The sequence below is a fragment of the Nanorana parkeri genome, unplaced genomic scaffold, assembly GCF_000935625.1.
Source record: "Nanorana parkeri isolate BGI_ZX_2015 unplaced genomic scaffold, ASM93562v1 scaffold497, whole genome shotgun sequence".
Lineage (NCBI taxonomy): Eukaryota > Metazoa > Chordata > Amphibia > Anura > Dicroglossidae > Nanorana > Nanorana parkeri.
The window spans coordinates 891,073-912,141 of record NW_017306765.1 but is presented as its reverse complement, the minus strand read 5'-3'; the positions used below and the strand labels follow the sequence as shown (position 1 = coordinate 912,141).

The 21,069-nt window shown below is 44.0% G+C and overlaps 1 protein-coding gene across 1 annotated transcript in view; it reads left to right on the top strand.

The window, feature by feature from the left end:
- RPL19 (ribosomal protein L19) overlaps positions 1-8,726 on the top strand; it is a 9,205-nt gene extending 479 nt beyond the window's left edge. The window contains exons 2-6 of the mRNA XM_018561059.1: positions 1,724-1,830; positions 1,909-2,031; positions 4,275-4,395; positions 6,730-6,840; positions 8,537-8,726. Of these exons, the coding sequence (XP_018416561.1) occupies positions 1,724-1,830; positions 1,909-2,031; positions 4,275-4,395; positions 6,730-6,840; positions 8,537-8,663 (589 nt within the window). The 3' untranslated portion in view covers positions 8,664-8,726. The remainder of the gene's footprint in view (positions 1-1,723; positions 1,831-1,908; positions 2,032-4,274; positions 4,396-6,729; positions 6,841-8,536) is intronic.
- The last annotated feature ends 12,343 nt before the right edge of the window (positions 8,727-21,069 follow it).

Here is a 21,069-nt window from a genome sequence, read left to right as displayed (position 1 = left end):
TTGATTTTTACAGAAAAGTTGATTGCAACCCTCATTTGGGTCTAAAAACTTTGATAATCATTTATCGACCTTCCATAGAAGTCAATATGCTGGACTTGTGTAAATGCTGTGACTGGATGCACAACCCCAATGCAGAAAGTTGCAACCACTGTAAGGATTTTATTGCCTTCTGTGTCATCGTTGGGGACATTTCGTGTCCTGGTGACCATTGTCATGTAAACCTAAAGTGGTGTGACTACAAAACCTCTCCCCCCTAACCCCATAAGGTGTCTTGTAGTTGATAGAGATTTGTGAACAACGCTGAGTGAGCTCCTCCTTAGATTACTAGCCGGATCAATAGTTGTTGGTTGTTGTTTTTTTTTTGTTTTGTATTTTTTTAGCATTTATCCAAAACGGATATAACAAAATTACATCCGTATTATATTTTACACCCCCAATGTGGGTAAATAGGCCCTTTGCCCCTCATACACACTCATAACATATGCACATGTGTGCATTAGGCATATATGAACATGATTGTAAAACGCACATTATAATACTTGATGTAACATTTCCAACAAAAGTCTAGTAGTGTACACATCAATACTGTCAGTTGTCACATTTAAGCTTCAATTAGCACAAAATTACTGTTAATCTAGTCTGTACAGTAAATTTATTTAACCATTTATTCTCAAATATCACCCTAACCGTTCCCTCTGCTCCTCCCAAGACATGCTTTCCAGCTCACTTGCAAACTCCTCCCATGCTCCCCTCCAGGACTTCTAGAGTCTCTCCCATCCTCTGGAACTCTTTGCCCCAACCTGTCCGTCATCTCCCACTCTGACTGCCTTTAGGTGATCCCTAAAAGACTCATCTCTTCCGGGAAGCCTATTCCACCTCAACCACTGAAACATCACGGTCTCAAACAATTCATCTCCAGACGGCTACCTCCTCATGTATCCGCCTCCCTTTTAGATTGTAAGCCCTCACGGGCTTACCATCTTGTCTGGATTTGTGTTGTGATTGTAATGTCTTCCTTTTATTGTAAAGTGCTGCACAAACTGTTGGCGCTGTATAATAACTATCCTGAGTGTCTTCTATGTAAATTTTAGGTAATTTGTAGGTAATTTGTAAATGTGTAATTGGCTACTATTCCAGTTAAGTTTACTTTTTTTTTTATTTGAAATAAAGCCCGGCAGTCAGTTTTTGCTCATCATACTCCATACTTGTTTGATACTGTAGAAGTGGGGTTATGTAGGGTTACTCGTCAGCAATTATTGCTGCTGCAGAGGGCAACCAAACTAATTAGGGGACTGGAGGACCAGAGATGAGGCTACTGAATTTAAACATGTTCACGTTGGAAGTAAGGAGATTAAGGGGGGATATGATTTTCATGTATAAGATGTTCAATGGGGACAGCAACATTGGCAACAAACTCTTTAAAATTAACTCCATTACAAAAACTAGAGGCCACCACCTAAAATTGGTGGAAATTTTTTTTCCAGCACAAGGGGCGAAGGGGGTTCTTCACAATAATAGCGGTTAGGGTCTGGAACTAACTTCCACAGGCAGTGATTTCAGCTAAGAGTGTGGAATTGTTCAAGAAACGTTTGGACGATTTTTCTAAGGGATCGTAATATACTGGGGTACAGGTACTCCTAAGCATGAGATGATCCTATATAGGTTGGACTGATGTCTTTATTCAACCTCAAATACTATGTAACTATGAATTATTTTTTTCCAGCATGCTCAGACTTCAAAAGAGGCTTGCCTCCAGCGTGCTGCGCTGCGGCAAGAAAAAAGTATGGCTGGATCCAAACGAGACCAATGAGATTGCCAATGCCAACTCTCGTAAGTGGTCTCTCCTTCCATTGGTTTGTGCAAGAATTGGTTTATAGGCATTACTTATTCTTGTCTTGTTTCTCCTAGGTCAACAAATCCGGAAGCTGGTTAAGGATGGTCTGATTATTCGTAAACCAGTAACCGTTCATTCTCGTGCTCGATGCCGCAAAAACACTCTTGCACGTAGAAAGGGCAGACACATGGGCATTGGTAAGTTGATTAGAACCATAGCGATGGATGCCAGCTAAAATATTTTCAGTGATTTAAAGAGACAGGTAAAATGTTGGCCATCTCCACCCCAATACCTGAGAGGTCTGCTCTATTAACGAGGGCTGCGCAAGTTTTGGGAGGTTGGTGAAGGAATGTTTCTTGGTAAGTATACATTCCTTGGGAGGGGGGCTATATACAGATGTCACTTTTCCTTGACTGGGCAATGTGACGGTGTTTTTGGTTATCCATTAAACATAGTGTGAGTAAGGTGTTAATTGTATCTCTGTTTAAATCCTAGTTAAGTTAGTTTCCTTTTTTCAGTCATTATCCACAGAGGGAAAATTAAGCTGTGCCAAGTCAGTTTTGTTTTGCCACTGGGGGATTATGCCTCCTGTAACAAGTTCTCCTTCCACTCTGTTGGCCAGTTATTTTGTAAGAAGATCCTTGTGTAAACCACTGATCAGTTGTCCCCTCCTGTGCTTGTCTTTCGGTTTCTACTACCCCTGCAGCCCTGTTCCCAAGGATCCCAGCTCTGCCCTTGCCAGTCCCTGGGGACGCTCCCTCAGGCTGCAACAGGAGGCTGCTCTTGAGTCCCACCACTGCTAAGTGAAGTCTGGTCGCTCCACGTGGTCATGTTACAGAGCTTAGGAGTTATGGGTAGGGGCATTCCCCCCTCCACAAAACTTTCCCTACTGATATTGCTGCCTGCCAGCCTAGATATATTGAAGCACTCCCTCCCCACACAGAACTGGCCCTTCTCTCTGCTCACATTGCTGTACATAAAGCCTGAGAGAAAGACAAGCTGCCAGAGATGGAGCCTAAGAGTACAACAGGCTGCCTAAAAGCTCTGCTGCAGTTGTCTTCTTACCCTTAGTCGGGGCTCAAAATTTAAACCTGCTGAGATGGCAACAGCAGAGATGCTTTTAGGCAGCCTGTCTTTTCTGTTTGCATTTCCTGCAGTGTAATGCAAGAAAGGGGTGTTTTCTGTGGGGGAAGGGGGTGCTCCTGTTCAGCATCCAGGCTCCCTGGCAGTAATACCAGTAGGGAAATGAGGGGTTGATTGTGGGGAGGGAGCTCAGCAGTCTAAGGGTTGTCCTTTCTCTCACTGCCCACCATATCTGCAGCCCCACTTCTCTTACCACCCAACATGTGTACGCTACACCTGACCCCCACCACCACCTACTGTGCAATTCCTCTTACACATTGATTCTGATTTTTAGATTGAAATTTGCCTTCAGCCCCCCCTTCTGTCAGCTTCCACCTATTTCACCCTTTCCTGTGCTCACCCCCATTTCATGTATGCATGCCCATTTGCTCTTTCAGCAATGCACCTGTACATTCTCCATTCCTGCTCTCACCACACTGCCTTTACCACTCTTCTCACCAATGCATTAATACAGCCACCCCCATGCCTGTGGGCTCTTCGCTTGCACAGAACCCACACACCCCCTAACAATGCACCTGCACAATTTCCCCCCTCCCCCTTAAGGCTTGTTCACATCATATACAGTGCGTTCCAGCACAGTTATCTGCTGGACTGCATCGCATCCTGGCTGGCTTCCTGTGTTCAGGGGCGGCAGGGGGCATGGCAGTGCATTGAAGTCAATGGCACCGCAGCCACGCTCCCACCCACAGTGCAATCGCCCGCACCAGATGCATGGCACATCATTGCCTGTGTTCTGGTCCAGTGCAATCTAAAATAAGTGCATGCAGTATTTTTTTTTCAGATCACACTGGACTGGAACTCAGGCTGGAATGTGATGGTGTGTTCCAGCAGCTAACCGTGCTGATGTGCACTGTATATGGTGTGAACCTGTACCTTCTATCACCAAGTCTGTGCACCCCACACTCTCTCCATTGCATCCCTCCTGCGTGCGTCAGTGTGTGTGTTGTAAGGGGTGGCTGTTAAGTTAACTCTTGTCACTTGCACTTTTCACTTGTTCTGCCACATACTGGCATGATGGGTTCTCATGTGCAGTAATATCAGGTAATCCAGTTTCTGAAGTTGATCCAACTTTAGAACGCTAAATATGCAAATAAATGGGGAAATTCTTGGAGCCTGAGGTTCATAGAGATGTTAGGTGATTTAGCTCTGGTACTATTCGTCCTCCCATTCATGGCTGAAGTGTAAAAGGACAAAGCTTTTTAAGCTAGTGCTTTTATGACCCAAGGGTGCATTTGATTATAAAATGTTTTAATCCTGTATAGGTACTGTTTCATTGACCAAGTTTTCATTTCTGCAGGCAAGAGAAAGGGTACTGCTAATGCTCGTATGCCTGAGAAACTGGCCTGGATGAGGAGAATGCGGATTCTTCGCCGCCTGCTCCGCCGTTACCGTGAGTCCAAGAAGATTGACAGGCACATGTAAGTGTATTGGCTGTTTCTAAATAATGGTATCACCTGTATACTACCACAATTTCTGGATTTCAGAGTTGTTGGGCTTTCCCAATGCTGTTTGTTACCATTGACATTTTACCCACAGAAGGATCAATTCACAAAGCTAACACTCAAAATTAAGATCTCTTTAAATCTGTCATATTGCTAAAATAAAGGTCTTAAGCGTTATTGTTGGTTTTCTATCACTTCATGGGCAATCTAAATCTGTATAGATGGCAGCATAACTGAGGTGTATTAAATGTTTGCAGAGCAAAGAGCTCTGCCGATGTCAGTTTTAGATCTGCAGAGCATTTTGGCCACAAGATGGAGCATAGAAATTTCCTATGCTTTCCAGCTTCGTCTAGTGGCCATTATGTGCTGCAAATCTAAAACTCTGGTATCTGTTACTCCCTTGTGTAAATATCTCTTGGGGTAAGTTATTCAGCACTAAGCTGTATACATGGTATTTTCCAGGTCTGTGTGTACGGTCAGTTAGCCTCAGGGTAGCGGTAGTATCTTTTTTGTGTAACCCAGTTTCACTGCAGATACCTTACTAACTGGTATCTCTGCTATAAGCTCTGCATTTTGGTACTTTCCAGGCATTAATGTACTGTCGGTACCATTGCTCCAACTGGAGAACTCTACATTGAACTGGTGTCACCCAGTCGCTAGCATTCCTGTGATGCAGATACTCTTGAGTGAAATTTTTTTTTTTGCACTATTGGTGCTGCATATACCTTCCAGACCTATGAGTACTGGTCAGTTAGTCGCAGTGCGCTGTCTAGTATTTGAGCAGAGATGCTGCCAATCTGTTTTCCTGAAATATTTGCCTTTGGAAATAGCCAAGACATCAGTGTCATCTTTTGAGTGTTTCACGTTATGCTAAATCGTAATGAGTGCTCATAATTGGCAGCAGAGGTGTACAACTTCAGTATATAAAGTTTTATTTTTCCTCTGAAAATATACTTCTGGTAATAACAAATGTGTGACATTGAATGCTGTACTTCATTATGTTGACTCCATTAGCAAAATGAGTGCTTTCATTATTACATTCGAGGTACTACTCCAGTATACCCAATTTCTGGTATTTTCCTGTATATTTGTTTTCTACAAGAAGTATCTTCTGCTAGATGGAGTTGTGTGCACGCACTCTTTCCCAGTATTCAGACTGCAGAAAACACTAATTTATGTAATGCTAATGTACCATGTCTATCTCCATTTTCACAGCCTGCAGTGACCTGGTCACCACTGGCAGCAAAAAACCCTAATCTGAAGAGCAGAATTCAGGAGCCCATAAGGCTTTGCCTCGCGTTGGGGCTAGTGACCTACTGCTGCGAACGCAGCATGTCTTTGCTTAAACTGTCTGGCTGCCGCAGGTGACCTCACTCCAATTTCCTAGTTCTGGAGGCATTTACTCTAGCCCTAGAAGAAATGGACACCTGTAATATGGGAACTGGGATACCTATTGTTATAGGGTCCTCATCTGAGTCTCTCAGCTCTGTTGGGTGAGGCAGAATCCTCCATAGAAAAAAAAGCAAAATTGCACAAAATCTGCCGAAAAAGGGTCCGGTAGAAGCGACGCGCGACATGGAGTTAAGACCGCTCCATTGAATAGCATTGGCCGGCGACTTCTCGCGATATCGCGCTGCAAACATGCGCGACATCGCGGCGGAAATCGCGAGAAAAGTCGCTATATGTGAACGGGGCCTGAGGGGGGAATTTATAAAAACGAGCAGTTGCCCATTGCAACCAATCGGCAGCTCTTCAGTTTGCTTAGTTGAGATTTGAAAATGAGAGAGAAGCTGATTGGTTGCAGTGCAAATCTGCTCCAGTTTTGATAAATTCCCCCTGTTTTTGAGGCACCAGTCTCCTTCCATTGCCTTAGATTTACAGTGGGTTGTTTTTTTTAAAACCTTTGATGCCATGCATATTACTGTTGTGAAGTAGCCACAGCTCCAAGCTTGCTCCACTGATGACTAAAATCTCCATACAAATTAGTAAACTGAATGAGATTGTCTTCCATCATGGGAGTGAGCTTGGAGCGGTGGCTACTTTACAACACACTCGGGGACCATGGGGAACAAAAGTAGCCACCCTCCAGAAGGAAGGGAAGTGTCAGCAGGAATTCAGATATTTGAGGATCTACAGCTGAGTGATACAAATAAGATAGGTTCAATAGTTAAGGTACTTTAATGCATTTTTTAAGATTTAACTCCTGAGTTGGTGTCACTTTAAGCGAACGCATTAGTGTGTATACATTAAACAGTGCTTAAACCGTATTAAGAGTTGAGGTGTGGCCTTTTTTCATTTTTGTTTTGTTAGGTACCACAGCCTTTACCTGAAAGTCAAGGGTAATGTGTTTAAGAACAAACGTATTCTCATGGAGCACATCCACAAACTGAAGGCAGACAAGGCTCGCAAGAAGCTGTTGGCGTAAGTATCTGGCCTATGTGTACTTCATTGATGGCTTGGCTAGTTATTGATAACAAATGAGTGTTTTGGTTGGTAAAGCAAAAATAACGAGTTCTGTTTTAGGGTTTTGAGTGTGCCATGTCCTTGTCATCCACCAAAATCCCCCAAATTGCTTATGCCCAGTGTCCTCCTAGGTCTTGTATATGCTAGTCATACAGTCAGAAGTCTCCCAGATGTGCGGGACAGTGAATTGTCCTGTGCAGTTGTACAGTTATACTTGGTTATACAGTGCAGCTGATTCACAGTGCCTTTTAATTTTCTGTTGTATTCATACTGTAGTAAGCCAGTCATGATGGAAATGTGGTCTGCTATTGCTGAACCCTCTTTTTAACTAGTTGCCTGGCTGTCTTGCCAGTATTTTGGCTTCTGGTACAAACATACAGGAAGCTCAGTTAGGTATACACTGTTATATTTTCTTCAACTTAGAAGCTGAAAGAAGAAAACGGGTTCTCCATCTACATTGTGTGGATGGACAAATCCCCCCCGCTGTTTCTCAGCCACTATCTTGAATACCCAAACATGCAGCTGATGGGCTACAAGCTCCATTCAGCCGAAGGAAGATTTTACAACATGTTACTTTGGCAAAAGTTGATCTAATCAACTTCTGAAGGAATAGGGTCACCAACTGAGAGAATTTCAGCTGTTTCCTGCTGTATGGGCTAAAATTCACTCTGTGTGTACCCGGCTTTTATCTTGAGCCAGAGCAGTGTAACAATTAAAAATGTAAACTTCAGTTGCGCATTTATGAGAATTCTTAAGCTATTGCCATAGTTATTGAATGACACGATAACGTACTATGAAAAGCTTTTCTCATTTGCCGGTCAATTAGTGAAATGGCAGAAGAGAACTGTTAAGGTTTAATGCTTTTCACTACCAGAAGTCATTGCTACTTGCATGTCCTTAACACATTTAGCAGCTTGCCTGAATTTTTACATTGTTTATGCTCAATATTTTTATTTTTTTTGTATGCTTTAATAAGTTCCTTGTTCAGGGTTCTGTTTATTGCCTAAAGGGCAGGAAAAATGCAACTTTAACACTGCACAGTTTTCTTTTTTTTTTTTTTTTTTTTTTTTTTTTTTTTATGTGCACACAAAATCAAGTAGCTGTCCCTGTGAAAGCTGACATGGTGATCACATAAGGAGCCACACTAATTGATCTCTGATCACTGGTCTGCCCAGGTTGCTGACACTGTAAGCATGGAATGAGCAGAGAGATTGTACACTGTTCATTCCAAAATGGTATGCGGTTTTCTCTGCACAGGGACAGTGTTTTTGTGGGGTTTTTTTGGGGGGTTTTTTTGAGTAGTGATCGAGACCCTTGTCAACGGAACAGGGGTTAAGCGGAGAACACAATAAAGCAAATTGATATACTCCCTCAGACAAATGTCCCCAGTGTACCCGAGACTCAATATCCCTGGTGGAGACGCAGCAAACCTGGCAAGGGGTGTTGGCACTTTCCACTTTATACAACATCCAACAAATCATTACATGCTTTAATCTGCATGTTGCAAAAGCCAAGTGATTAATGCCTTTACACACCACACTGGCATGTTCCCATTAACTCTTGGATATTTAGAATAAATTGTTTTGGTTAATGTATGATCTTTAAGCAGAAGGTGTTCTGCAGTCTTGTCTCATAAGTGCTCCTGTCCCAACAGTGACCAGGCAGAAGCTCGCAGATCCAAGACAAAGGAGGCAAGGAAGCGCCGCGAAGAAAGACTTCAGGCCAAGAAAGAGGAAATAATCAAGACACTCTCAAAGGAAGAGGAGTCCAGCAAAAAATAAAGCCCTTTGTGTATATATAGAGTACTGCCCTGTGCAAGCTCAATAAATTTCCTCTCCCCTCCAGTTCTGTCACCCTTGTTTTTTTTTTTTGTTTTTTTTTTCTCTGATCCTTCCTAATTAGATGGAAGTCCTTCTACAACATTATCACTTGTTACAATACCTTGTTTAGTCCCAGAGTGTTTCAATGAGGTCTCATTTCCGCACCATATCTTTTTAGGTGTTGTAGTTTTTCTTAATGTAAAAAGTCTTTCTTGGGACAGAGGGCTTAAATCAGATTTGGATTATATAGATCTCTTTTGTTCTCAGTTGAACCTGTTCTAGACCCCCTCCCATGCAACTGTGTAGAAACAGCTCACTTCTAATGGATGCAATCAGTCTGCAATACATCATTGTATGATCTGTCGCTACAGGGAGAGACTGGTAAGGGCAGCTCTGCCTGGGCCTCTACAAAGAGTCTGATTTCACATCATTTCAAATGTAACACTGAGCAGAAACATTGGGTTTACAATATGTCTTTGAAGGTTCTCATTCATTCAGGTCATGGTATATCTGTAAAAATTAAGTCAAGGCAGCTGGACTTGCTGTATTCTTGAAGACGTTTCACTGATCATCCAGAAAGCTGGTTGGATGACCAGTGAAACGTCTTCAAGAAAAATACAGCAAGTCCAGTTGCCTTGACTTAATTTTTACAGATATTGGGTTTACAATGACTTGCTACAAGATATCCTATGTGAGCTGATCATTTCACATCTTGGGCTTAGTGCTGATGCCATTTTTAAACCGCACAGGCACAAATAGCGTCTATCCCTGTGCTGTTTTAAAACTGACAAGAAAACTAGTTAACACACCGTAGAGAGCCTGCAAGAGGGGTAATTGCAACTTGGGCAAATTCCTAAAGCAAATGCATAGTATCAAGGTAAAGCTGGATGTAAGGTTCAATTCTGAAAGTGATTTTAAATATAGGGTGAGTACTGAGAAGGTTATAAACTCTTGTTTATTGAAGGGCTCAGTGAAGATCTTGAATCTGACCATTGGGTTATAGTGCCTTCAGGAGTAGAATATTAGGCACCAAACCAATTCCTAGGGATGGCCCCTGGCTGGTCAATCTCCCCATATGCTAGGGGCAACTGTTTTTTGCTGAATGTCGAGCATTGATTGGCCATATGCTGTTTAGAATTTCACAATTCACAGGAATCTGGTGACAGTCTTAAGGTGCCCATACACTGTACGAGAATCGCGGGAAATCCCGCGATCGTACGAGAATCATAGTGTGTATGGAAGGCATGCGACCGTTTCTACTGTACTGTGTGGTTAGTGGCCTGCTTGTTCGACAACTGCCGAACGGGCCGATGTGCGCACGTGCATACTGCCCGTTTGCAGTGATCGGAGGCCCGCCACAAAGGTCTTGCGATGGTCGTAGTGTATGGGCACCTTGAGTGTTGCCCTGCTATCTCAACAAGCTGATTGCTTAGACTTGTCGGAGCTGGGTTGAAAAAGTTTTCAGCCAAACAGTAACTATCCGCATGGTGAGTTTTATCCAGCCACACGGTTTAGTATGAATGTAGGAACCTCCATCCCTGCTGCAGGAAATTCAAGTCGTGAGTGACCAGTTGCTCTGTCAGCACCCCCACCCAGACAGTGCCCCCCACTCTGGCAAGATGTGGCCTGTGAACCTATTTTTCATCCTGTTGGGATATGGTCAGTTTAACATCATCCTTTCTCCCCTTAGGAGAGGCCAGGGTGATGTCTTGTGGGTCCCCCCCCCCCTCCTCCTGTACTGTGTCCTTGTGGTGCTTGCTACTGTGAACCTGTTACTGTTTGCAGGGAGTGTCTGCTAGGTGGGTGGTGGAGTTCTCTGCCATTGCCACTATCCAGTAGACCAATCCTAGCTCACGTGAATGGCCTGGCTGTGTCTTTTCGATGCAGGTGCACTGGTGAATACATGAGTGGGTGCCAGCAGCCATGCCATGAATGGTTAAAGGAGAACTATGAGGTGAGTGCTTTTCACTCACCTCATAGGTCTAGCCAACCTGTGACAATGAGACTGCTACAGGTCGGTTCAGTAGATCGGGAGGTCACACATACCGGGTTCGCTCACCTCTCGATCCTGTTACGGCTCTTTGCCGTGACTGGAGGCGCTGGATTCCCCGCTCCAATCCTCCAGCGCTGACTGGCGGAACGGGCGGGTACAGCTGGCTCTGCCTCTAGATAGGCAGAGCCAGCTGTCACTCATACAGCTGGGCAGATAACGATTGTCAGGATCCGCTGCGGCGTCTCAGTATACAGCGAGCTGTAGCTTGCGGTATACTGAGCCTAGGGTGACGGGAGGACGCTAGTTTGTGTCCTCCTGTTACCCTAAGGAGAACTATGGGGAAAAGCCTTAACCCCATAGTTCTCTAACTGCCAGCAACCATATTTAGTATGGGTTCCCATATTTACTTATGCTGACGGCCCTATATTGGGGTTGGCTGCTGATGGCCATAATGTGAAAGGGCATTGCTTTGTGGAATACAACAGCTTGCCTCCCTGGCAGGCAGGCGTTTGGAGCGCTGCTCTTCAATACTATCCTTATCTGTAAGCACTGCCGTGAGGAAAGGGTAGTCATGCCTCCCACAACTCGGTGCCTAAGCAGCCACTTGCTAGGCCTCCTGAATGTTCCATGGGGAGCAGCTGGTAATCCCTATGAGTAGATAACAGCTTGAACAGGAAATTCAGGGGCTCTCACACAGTTTGAGGTGATGTGGGAGTGCAGCAAATGTGAGCAGTCAAGGTTGATTAGAGGTTACAAATGTGCCCTGGTTGTTGCAACATCCTTGTTACCTTCTGGTGGTAACCCTGTTATGCCTGGGACACCTAGGAGGGCTAAATGCTCCTCCTTGGGGAACTGATGGAGATCTTTCTGCTCTGCCTACTGAGGTCCCTGCCCTAATGGGCCTGTCTAGTGTCACAGGCCTCTACTTCCAGGGCAGTCTGCAGTGCTTCCTCTTAGGACCTGACTCTGGGATGCTGTCTCCTGCTTGAGTCAATATATAATGCATAGGCTTCCTTTCTGCATCAGGTATGACTCTCCCTTTTTACACCAGGAAGGCCTCTGCAGTGTTGCATAATTTCACGGACCTATTGCAACTTTAAATATCTCCAACAACAGACCATAAGCACGCCTCAGTGTCTTCCCCTACAGCATTGATCTCTGCTAGGGATGAGCTTCGCTCAGGCACAATATTTAAAGGAATTTTTCATTTTTACTCTTACCCTGTAAATCATGTAAAAATCACTGTTCCTTTAAAAAATATTTTTTGGGGTTTTTTTTGTTTTAAATTTCATTGATTCCTGTCATTCAGGGCACTACCCGGATCCCCATACACTTTTTATGGCCAATAAATTGCATATAAGGCTTCAAAATGGGGACCTTTAATTTTCTGAGTTCTACCCCCATAGACTTGCATTGAGTTCCATGTTCGAAAGTTCGAGTTAGAACCGAACACGGGGGTGTTCGGCTCATCACTAATCTCTGCCTCCCCACTGCTTTTGTGGCCCCTGAGCCCATGTCTGTGTAGGCTATCTGAGGTAGAGCCTCTTAAATCCTTGTCAGATGTTATTCCTGAGGAGTAGCAGGTGGTCCCTTAGCTCCCAGGGCTAATAACTTTCAGCTCTTATGCTGTGGTGTGCATTATCTTAAAATGGAAGGAAAGACTACAAAAATCTTTCTGATGCACACACTACTCCCAGGTGTCCTTTATGAAGAATGGGAGACTTCTGTTAAATCAGTTTCCCCCCCCCCACCTGGTTCTCAGCCCACTACCTGTTTGGGGTGTCTGTAAGATGTGGACTGAACCTGCAGTGTCCTGCCCACAAAACACTAGCGTGAGAAGACTACTGTACAGCTGCAACAACTAACCAATTAAAATCGATAATGAGAATTGTTGGCAACGATTCTCATCATTGATTAGTTGATTTTCAATTCGTTACCTCTGTTCTCCCTGCTGGTGCTGGCTGCAGTGGTCTGTCCCTTTCAATCCCCGCTGCTCTCCCTGCCTGTGTCGGAAGAGGCAGCGGGAACACAGACTGCTGCAGCCGGCACCAGAGGGGAGGAGAGAACGCTGTAAGTACATTCCCCCCACTGCCCCACCCGTACTTTCTGTTTCTCTTATCGCCGGTCTGCTGCTCCTCTGCTCTGCCTCAATATCCAATAGCAGGCTGGCTATTGCTCCCAGCAATAAAGTAAGACAAAAGTTTAAAAAAAATATAGTTAAATGAAAAAGACAAACCTGTTAACAAAAAATTCAAAATGCAAAAAAAAAAAATAGTTTAACCTTCCTGGCGGTATTCCCGAGTGTGGCTCGGGGTTAATTTTCAGTACCATAAGCGTTAACCCCGAGCCACACTCGGGATTACTCAGAAGCTTTACTCACCTTGTCTCTCGAGCCGCGCTGTGTCCTCCGGCCGATGCTGTCATCAGTCTTCGGGGTTCCATCCCTTGCGAGCGTCCGCGTTGCAGGGGGGCGGAACCGGCAGGAAATAAAAAAATAAATAAATAATAACGGGAAAAAAAGAAATAATCAGACCGCCAGGGAGGTTAATAAACTAAAATTAAAAATAGAAAAAAAACATTTTTTTGTGTCATTTCAAATAAAAGGTTGTTTTTTTTATTATATTGGCTTAGTTTTACAATTCGCATTATTTTAAAGCCATGAAACTAATTAAAATGTCTAATATACATTTAGTTCAATGGATCCCAAATGCACCTCCTGTTTGCAGTGTGATCGCTCACACAGGAATGCGTGGTACTGCAATGTCCTGCGTTTCAGTGGAGTGCGATATCAAAAAATTTGTTTACCGTTTTATTCTGAAGTAAACTTTGTCTGTAACACTGCATTCGTGTATTTTATTTTAAATAAATTACGGTATTAATTTTGATTTTATTTGATCCGATTAATCGAAGTTAATAATCGGCTAACTAAACGATTATGAAAATAATCGTTAATTGCAGCCCTAGACTACTGAATCTCTCGTCTTTCCGTATGCACATGCTTTTGGAGGGATGTCTCTTGGGCACTTTCTTATGCCACTGGAAGTAAGAGTTCACTTGTACCACAGCAAGTATCCTGGTCCGCAGAGGACACGCACTCCTGGGGGACAGGTTTTGTTTTCCAGGGGGTTAATAATTGGAGTTTCACTCTGCCTGATTCATGTCTCCGAACAGTCTAGCAGCTCTTCCTCATCCAAATGGGGAGTCTTTTCTAGCGGATGCATATTTGCATGTCTCCATTTTTACAGCACATCAACACTCACTGTGGCCTACTGGTTTTATGGTCCTAAGTGAGTTGTCTTTTTGCACCTTGAGCATCTCCAAGGTTCTGACCAACAATGTGCCGAGGACAATGCAGGTTTTCTGATTCAGTTGGGTACTGATTTTTCAGAAATCGGCTCAGACTTATCGCTTGTAGTATATGAGGTTTGTCCTAGATCTGGCTCATTCCTGAGTTTCCTTCCCTAAGCGGAACTTCGATCTTTTGTATTCCTCAAACTCTACAGTCCTCCAGCTGCCTGACTGATTATGCATGGGAGGGCTGGGTTTGATGTGTCGTCAGTGCTGTCCTGCTCCGGCCTCTGCGATTTTATCCTTCTGTCCTTGGGTAATTCTTAATTTCTTTGAGGATACTCATGGCTGATGCCAGCTTGACAGGCTGGGGAGGTGTCCTGAACACTTTGTTGATACCGGAGGACTCCTGTATATCCCGATCAACGTTCTAGAAATTCAAGAGATTTAGTCACCCTCTACAATGCTAAACATCACTGATGAAGGATCATCCAACGGGAATTACCTCACACATTGCCATAATAGACTAGTGGGTCCTCTATTATGATGGGAGTGATGTTTATGAACCAGTAGTTTTGCCGTGGCAAGAGAGGTAGACAGGTTTCTGTTCTGGGTAGGACTTCCAGTCTGGTGTTTACGCCCCAGCTCTGAACAATTTACAAGCAGACTTCCTATGCTGTTAGTGCCTGAATCAAGGAAATGGACCCTACCCTGGTAATGTTCAAGGTTTAACAATATATTGGACAAATCAGTCCCTTGCTAATCTGGCATATACTGGGGCTGCTCTGATATAGCATTTTATACTGATTGCACATGCTATGTCCTTCCGCCTCTGAAACCCTTTCCTCATTTGTTCCACATGTTCGAGATGGACCAGGCAGGTATGGTACTTTGACCTGCTCTGACTCCTGCTGGTTGCTCCGTGGGCTCTTCCTGTCCATCCAGATCTGTATTACCATTTATTACCCATGGTTTCTGTGTTTAATGGCTTGGTTGCTGGAGCCCAGGTCTGGTGAGACAGGTTTTTTTGAATCTGTGATTATCCTGCTGTTTAACAGGACAGGGTGTCTATGTTCGTTGGGGTCTCCCTTATCATATGGATGATAAACTTTGGTGTGAGGGAACAAGACTTCACCTCAGGGAAAATACATGGCAAGAATGTTGACCTTGTTGCAATCAGGTATGGATCTGCATTCGGCACCGAGTACTATTGAGCTAATAACCTGGTGATCTTATTCCTAAGAGCAGGGCTGGAACTGTGGGGAGGAGGGCGGTGGCATGTGCCCCAGGCACTGCTGGCACGGTGAGATGACTAGGGATACACTGATACATGGCAATTTCCCGAGTACTGGTGAAAATGCCCCTCCCTACTAAATGCAAACACTGCCGCTTTAACTTTGTAAATGGAAGCGGCTGCCTGAGGTCACACGCTTGTTGGGGACCTCAGCAGCCTTCCTGTGAACCACCTGGTGCCTGTTTACAGGGCCAACTATACATCTCCACCTTCCGTGAGACCCCCCGAAAGCCCACCAGAGACCCTGGAAACATTAGGCCGCCACCCTGGAGCAACACAGAGTATGTTGCTTCATATTATTTTGCATTGCTGTATAATGGATTGCTTGGATTTGTAGTCCTCTATACCTGATGGTATTCGGCATTGCTGTGTGGCGGATCAGTGTTTTTAGTCCCGCTTCTGTGATCTCTTCTTTTGGTGTGGCAGCACCCCTCCTGATCCACCAGGGAGGTGAAGCTTAAAATCACTTCATTTCCTTCTGTTTCCCTTTCCTGTTTTTTTTTTCTATAAAAAAAAAAAGGCAGACGTGTCATCGATATTCAGTAACAGTTTTGCCTTTTGCCTAATCAGCCCAAACAAAAAGAAAAAATGCCCTGTGAAACATGGGCCTATCCTGAATGAGGGTTAAAAAATATATCTGCAGAAATAACACATTTGTTATTCCTGACCCACAGGGTTTTGTCATTGCAAACAATTCCTGCCTCTTCCAGTATTCTATAGCTACAGACTGTAGAGAAGACAAGATGGTCATGTGCACTCGGAGGAGTTAAAAAGATTATCAATATCTGTCCCAAAAAATGATTTGGCTACCAGGGCTCCTAGACTGAACACAAAATGGCCAAAGCTGTACTGCATCAAGGAGACATGCATTAACAGCATCATGCATGATGGGGAGGGCCATCTTTTTTACCCGTGTCTTTGTAATATAAATAAAGGTGCCCATACACTGCACGATTATCGTACGATAATCGTATGCGATCGGTTTTTCGGACGATAATCGAGCAGTGTGAACGGAGACGTGCGACCGTTTCTACTGTACGGTCGCACGTCTTCTGTCGAACCAGCATGTTTGAAAACCAGCCGGGAATCGTACGATTCTCGGCTGGTTAGAACGGTGCTCGGAAGACAAATGCCGAACGGGCCGGTGTGCGCACGCGCACACTGCCGGTTCAGCATTGCGGTCATCGGAAGCCCGCCCCTCAGGGGGGCGGGCTTGCGATGATCGAGAGTGCGATCTGCCTTTCCAAGATAGGCAGATCGTACGTTTTTTTAATCCCTGTACAACCATCGCAAGACTAAGGTCTTGCGATGGTTGTAGAGTGTATGGCCACCTTAAGACTTGACTGACAAAGTGAAGTAGACAAAAAGATCCTCAAAAGCTACACATCATGCTGAGATCCAAAGAAATCCAGGAACAAATGAGAAAGAAAGTAATTGAGATCTATCAGTCTGGAAATTATCTGGTTATAAAGCCATTTCTAACGCTTTGGGACTCCAGCGAACAGTGGTGAACCTTCCCAGGAGTGGGCGGCCAACCAAAATTACCCCAAGAGCGCAGCGACTAATCCAAGAGGTCACAAAAGACCCCACAACAACATCCAAAGAACTGCAGGCCTCACTTGCCTCAGTTCAGGTCAGTGTTCATTACTCCACCATAAGAAAGAGACTGGGCAAAAAGAACATAAAAGCTCGTCTCCGTTATGACGGAAAACATCTTGATGATCCCCAAGACTTTTGAGAAAATACTCTGAACTTTTTGGAAGGTGTCCCATTACATCTGGCATAAGAGTAACACCGCATTTCAGAAAAAGAACATCATACCAACAGTAAAATATGGTGGTGGCAGTGTGATGGTCTTGGCTGTTTAACTGCTTCAAGACCTGGACGACTTGCTGTGATAAATGGAACCATGAATTCTGCTGTCTACCAAAAAATCCTGAATGATAATGTGCGGCCATCTGTTCGTGACCTCAAGCTGAAACGAACTTGGGTTCTGCAGCAGGACAATGATCCAAAACACACCAGCAAGTCCACCTCCGAATGGCTGAAGAAAAACAAAATTAAGACTTTGGAGTGGCCTAGTCAAAGTCCTGACCTGAATTCTATTGAGTTGAGTTGCTGTGGCATGACCTTAAAAAGGAGGTTCATGCCCAAAAACCTTCCAATGTGGCTGAAATACAACAATTCTGCAAAGATGAGTGGACCAAATTTCCTGCACATCGCTGTAACAGACTCATTGCAAGTTATCGCAAACGCTTGATTGCAGTTCTTGCTGCTAAGGGTGGCCCAACCAGTTATTAGGTTTAGGGGGCAAACACTTTTTCACACAGGCCATGTGAGTTTGGATTTTGTTTTCCCTTAATAAAAACCTTCTTTTAAAAACTGCATGTTGTGTTTACTTGTGTTATCTTTGACTAATATTTAAATTTGTTTGATGATCTGAAACATTAAAGTGTGACAAACGTGCAAAACAATGAAAAATCTGGATTTTTCACACAACTGTAGTTCTTAATGACATTGGCTGTATGTTGGGGGTCGTTATCCTGCTGCAGAATACATTTGGGGCCAATCACAAGCCTCCTTGATGGTATGGCATGATAGATAAGTACCTGCTTGTATGAAAATAACAGTGGCTGTGACAGCACATGCATGTGTGTGTGTGTACGTGCATGCGTGCACACCTATGCATATTTATGTGGAAAGTACACAGAGTGATTTTAGACCTTTAAATTTTAAACGAAAGACAAATTATTTCAATGCTTGTACATACCTGGTCAATAAATCGGATTCTCATTCTGAAAGGCCCAGGTTAGGGTTTTACCAGAAATAAGAAAATGCAGAGGATACATCAGTGTAAAATTGGCCAGAAGCAGGACATAATTAGGGATAATAGGCCTAACCAGTATTTTTAAAAATGTTACTCTACTAGTACTGCTTTTACTTTACTATTATCTGTGGGGATAGGGGGTGCAGTGAATCTTTCAAATAATGTAAAACAAAGACCCTCATATCTGGATAACCAGACCTTCGTTTAATAAAAGCAGACAATTATAAAAGATTTAGGGTTAAAGCCATACTCCACAAGGCATTCTGTGATTGGGGGAGGAGAGGAGGGGGCAGGGATGTGACCAGAGCGTTCTACTGCTAGAGTCACATCTCTCCCTCTCCTCAGTGCCTGGAAGCTATGTGCAGGAGATGTAGGCTGCAAGGTTAGATTTTTTATACTTCGCAACGGCCCTCCGCAGCTTTTTATTGATAATTTACACTCCCAGAACTGAAGGCTGCAACAGCAACTTTCATTTATAAATGAAAGCAGAGCAGGACCAAGCTTTCAAAGTGACAGCACAGTCCTGCAGATCTTCTTGTGTAATCTTGGGAGCGCCGCTGTGCTTTCATTATTAGGAGCACATAGAGCTTCTAAAAATGCCCATACACTGTGCGATCATCGCACGATAATCGCGGGAAATCCCGCGATCGTACGATAATCGCAAAGTGTATGGAAGTCGTGCGACCGGTTTTACTGTACAGTCACACGTCTTTTGTCTAAGGAGCATGCTAGAAAACCAGCCGAGAATCGTACGATTTTCGGCTGGTTTTTAGCATGATCGTAAGATCAATGCCACACGGGCCGGTGTGCGCACGCCGTTGTGTGCCCGTTCAGCATTGCAGTCATCGGAAGCCCGCCCCTCAGGGGGGCGGGCTTGCGATGATCGCAAGTACGATCTGCCTGTCCAAGATGGGCAGATCGTACTTTTTTAAATTACTTTACAACCATCGCAAGACTAAGGTCTTGCGATGGTTGTAAAGTGTATGGCCACCTTTATACAGAGAGGGTGACTTTCAGTAAGAGCAGAGCTGCCCTGGGTAATCTGCAGAGATGGCTACGATACTATGTACGATCAAACCTGGGAAGTGGCGAAATGCAACAGAACAGTAGGATCAAGTAGGATCTTTTGGTTCTGGGTTAATAAAGATTGTTGTAATTTTTTATTTTATGGTGTGCAGCCACGCTTTCTTCTGATAGATGTTGCAAGTCTCATGATGGCAGTGTGTGCCCCTTAAATGTTGGCAATCAGTGGTGTTGTTGTCTCCACCGATGTTCAGTGGTTTTTTTGCCTCTATTTGTGTCCATGGTGTTTTGCCCCTATTGGTGTTAAGTGGTGTGTGTTCCCCAATTGGTGTTCTGTGTTCCCTCTTTTTGTTGGTGGCCAGTGGGGTGCATGCTCCCTTAAATGTTGATGGTCAGTAATGACTGCCATCATAATTGTTGGTGGTCAGTGGTGAGTGCCCCTATACATTTTGGTGGTCAGTGGTGGGTTTGGTTAATAACTGGTGGTGGTCAGTCGAGATTTTGTACCCGTAACACTGGTGTTCAGTGGTGTTTTTGCCTCTATTGGTGTTCAGTAGTGTTTTGCCACCATTGATGTTCAATAGTTTGTAGGTATATGTGCCCCATTAGTGTTCAGTGTCCCCCACTGTGTTTTGGGTAATGGAGGCAGTGTGTACTTACCTGTGAAATGCTGCAGAGGTCTCACACTGCTTGCTCGTGGCTTCTGGGTCTCTCCCGATGACGGGCCAGAACTATGCAGGCAGCATTGGGCTGGAATGCCCTCCACCTGGTCTTGCTTGCATGCAAAAGAGAAAGTCATTCTGAAAGGACATGAGCCAGGATACATGCCCCAGCTGTCTGGGTATAGCGACGTCTATGCTTTTCACCAAAGATATCAGCCATTATTTGGAAGTTAGAAACCTTATGGCCTGATATATGAATAATCAAATCAATTGCATGTATTCAGACCAAAAACAAAATGCATGAACACCTAAATGAAATTGTATTAGGCCTTGTTCACACCAGGCGGGTTCCAGGAGCAGAGCAGTTATAGACCGGATCAAAACTGCGTCCAATGTATTCCAATGGTATTTCAAGCTCTAGTTCACACCGCAGCGTTCAGTTCCAGAACATGTAAAAAAAAACTGCAGCAAGCATTATTTTACCTGCTCTGGAACGCATGCAAACGCCCTGGAACGCACTGAAAGCCCATTTAAATATTTTTTTTTACCGGGAACACATCAAAAACACGGCACAACCCACTGCACTATGTGTGCAGAAACTCATGCAGATCAGGTCTGCATTTGGTGTGAACAAGGCCTTAAGGGAACTTTTTAGGCAATTAAAAAGGACCTTAGTGAAGAATGCTCTCACACTTACAGCAGCAACTTTTCCTGGTGGTCTTTTTTTTATTGTTCATCACATCATATACATTTGCTGATCCAGGCCCTAGCTCTCTAGAACTAATTAAAAACCTTCTAAAAACCTTTTTTGTCACACAGCTTCTTTAACCTACTGCCCCTCTGTTGAGAAGCATCTGTTATTGCAGCTATTATTACTGATGAAACTCCTCTCACTCTGGCTTATATCTCACATTTTAATTTGCTTTCTGTACTTTGTATAGACACAGTACATTTTGCAATGTTTTTTTTTTTTGCTTTTTCTCTGTGCTACAAGCTACTGCACTTAAACAGTCAATAAAATTCAACTTGTTGCAGGAGCAAAGAGCAGCCACAAGCAAAAACAGCATTGCAAAATTAGAATGATGTGCAGCACTCCTTTGGTTCTCTATCTTTCCATGATCTCTCCTTCTAATATCTATCTACCTTTCTATCTCATCTATAAGCAATGCAGTCTTCCTTTCTTTCTCAAGAGGAGGACTGGCAGTGGAAAGCAGAGCACGAGAGGGTGGGTTAGTTGTCTTTACTGAGAATGGCAGTTGCCAGCAATAGGACAGCAGCCA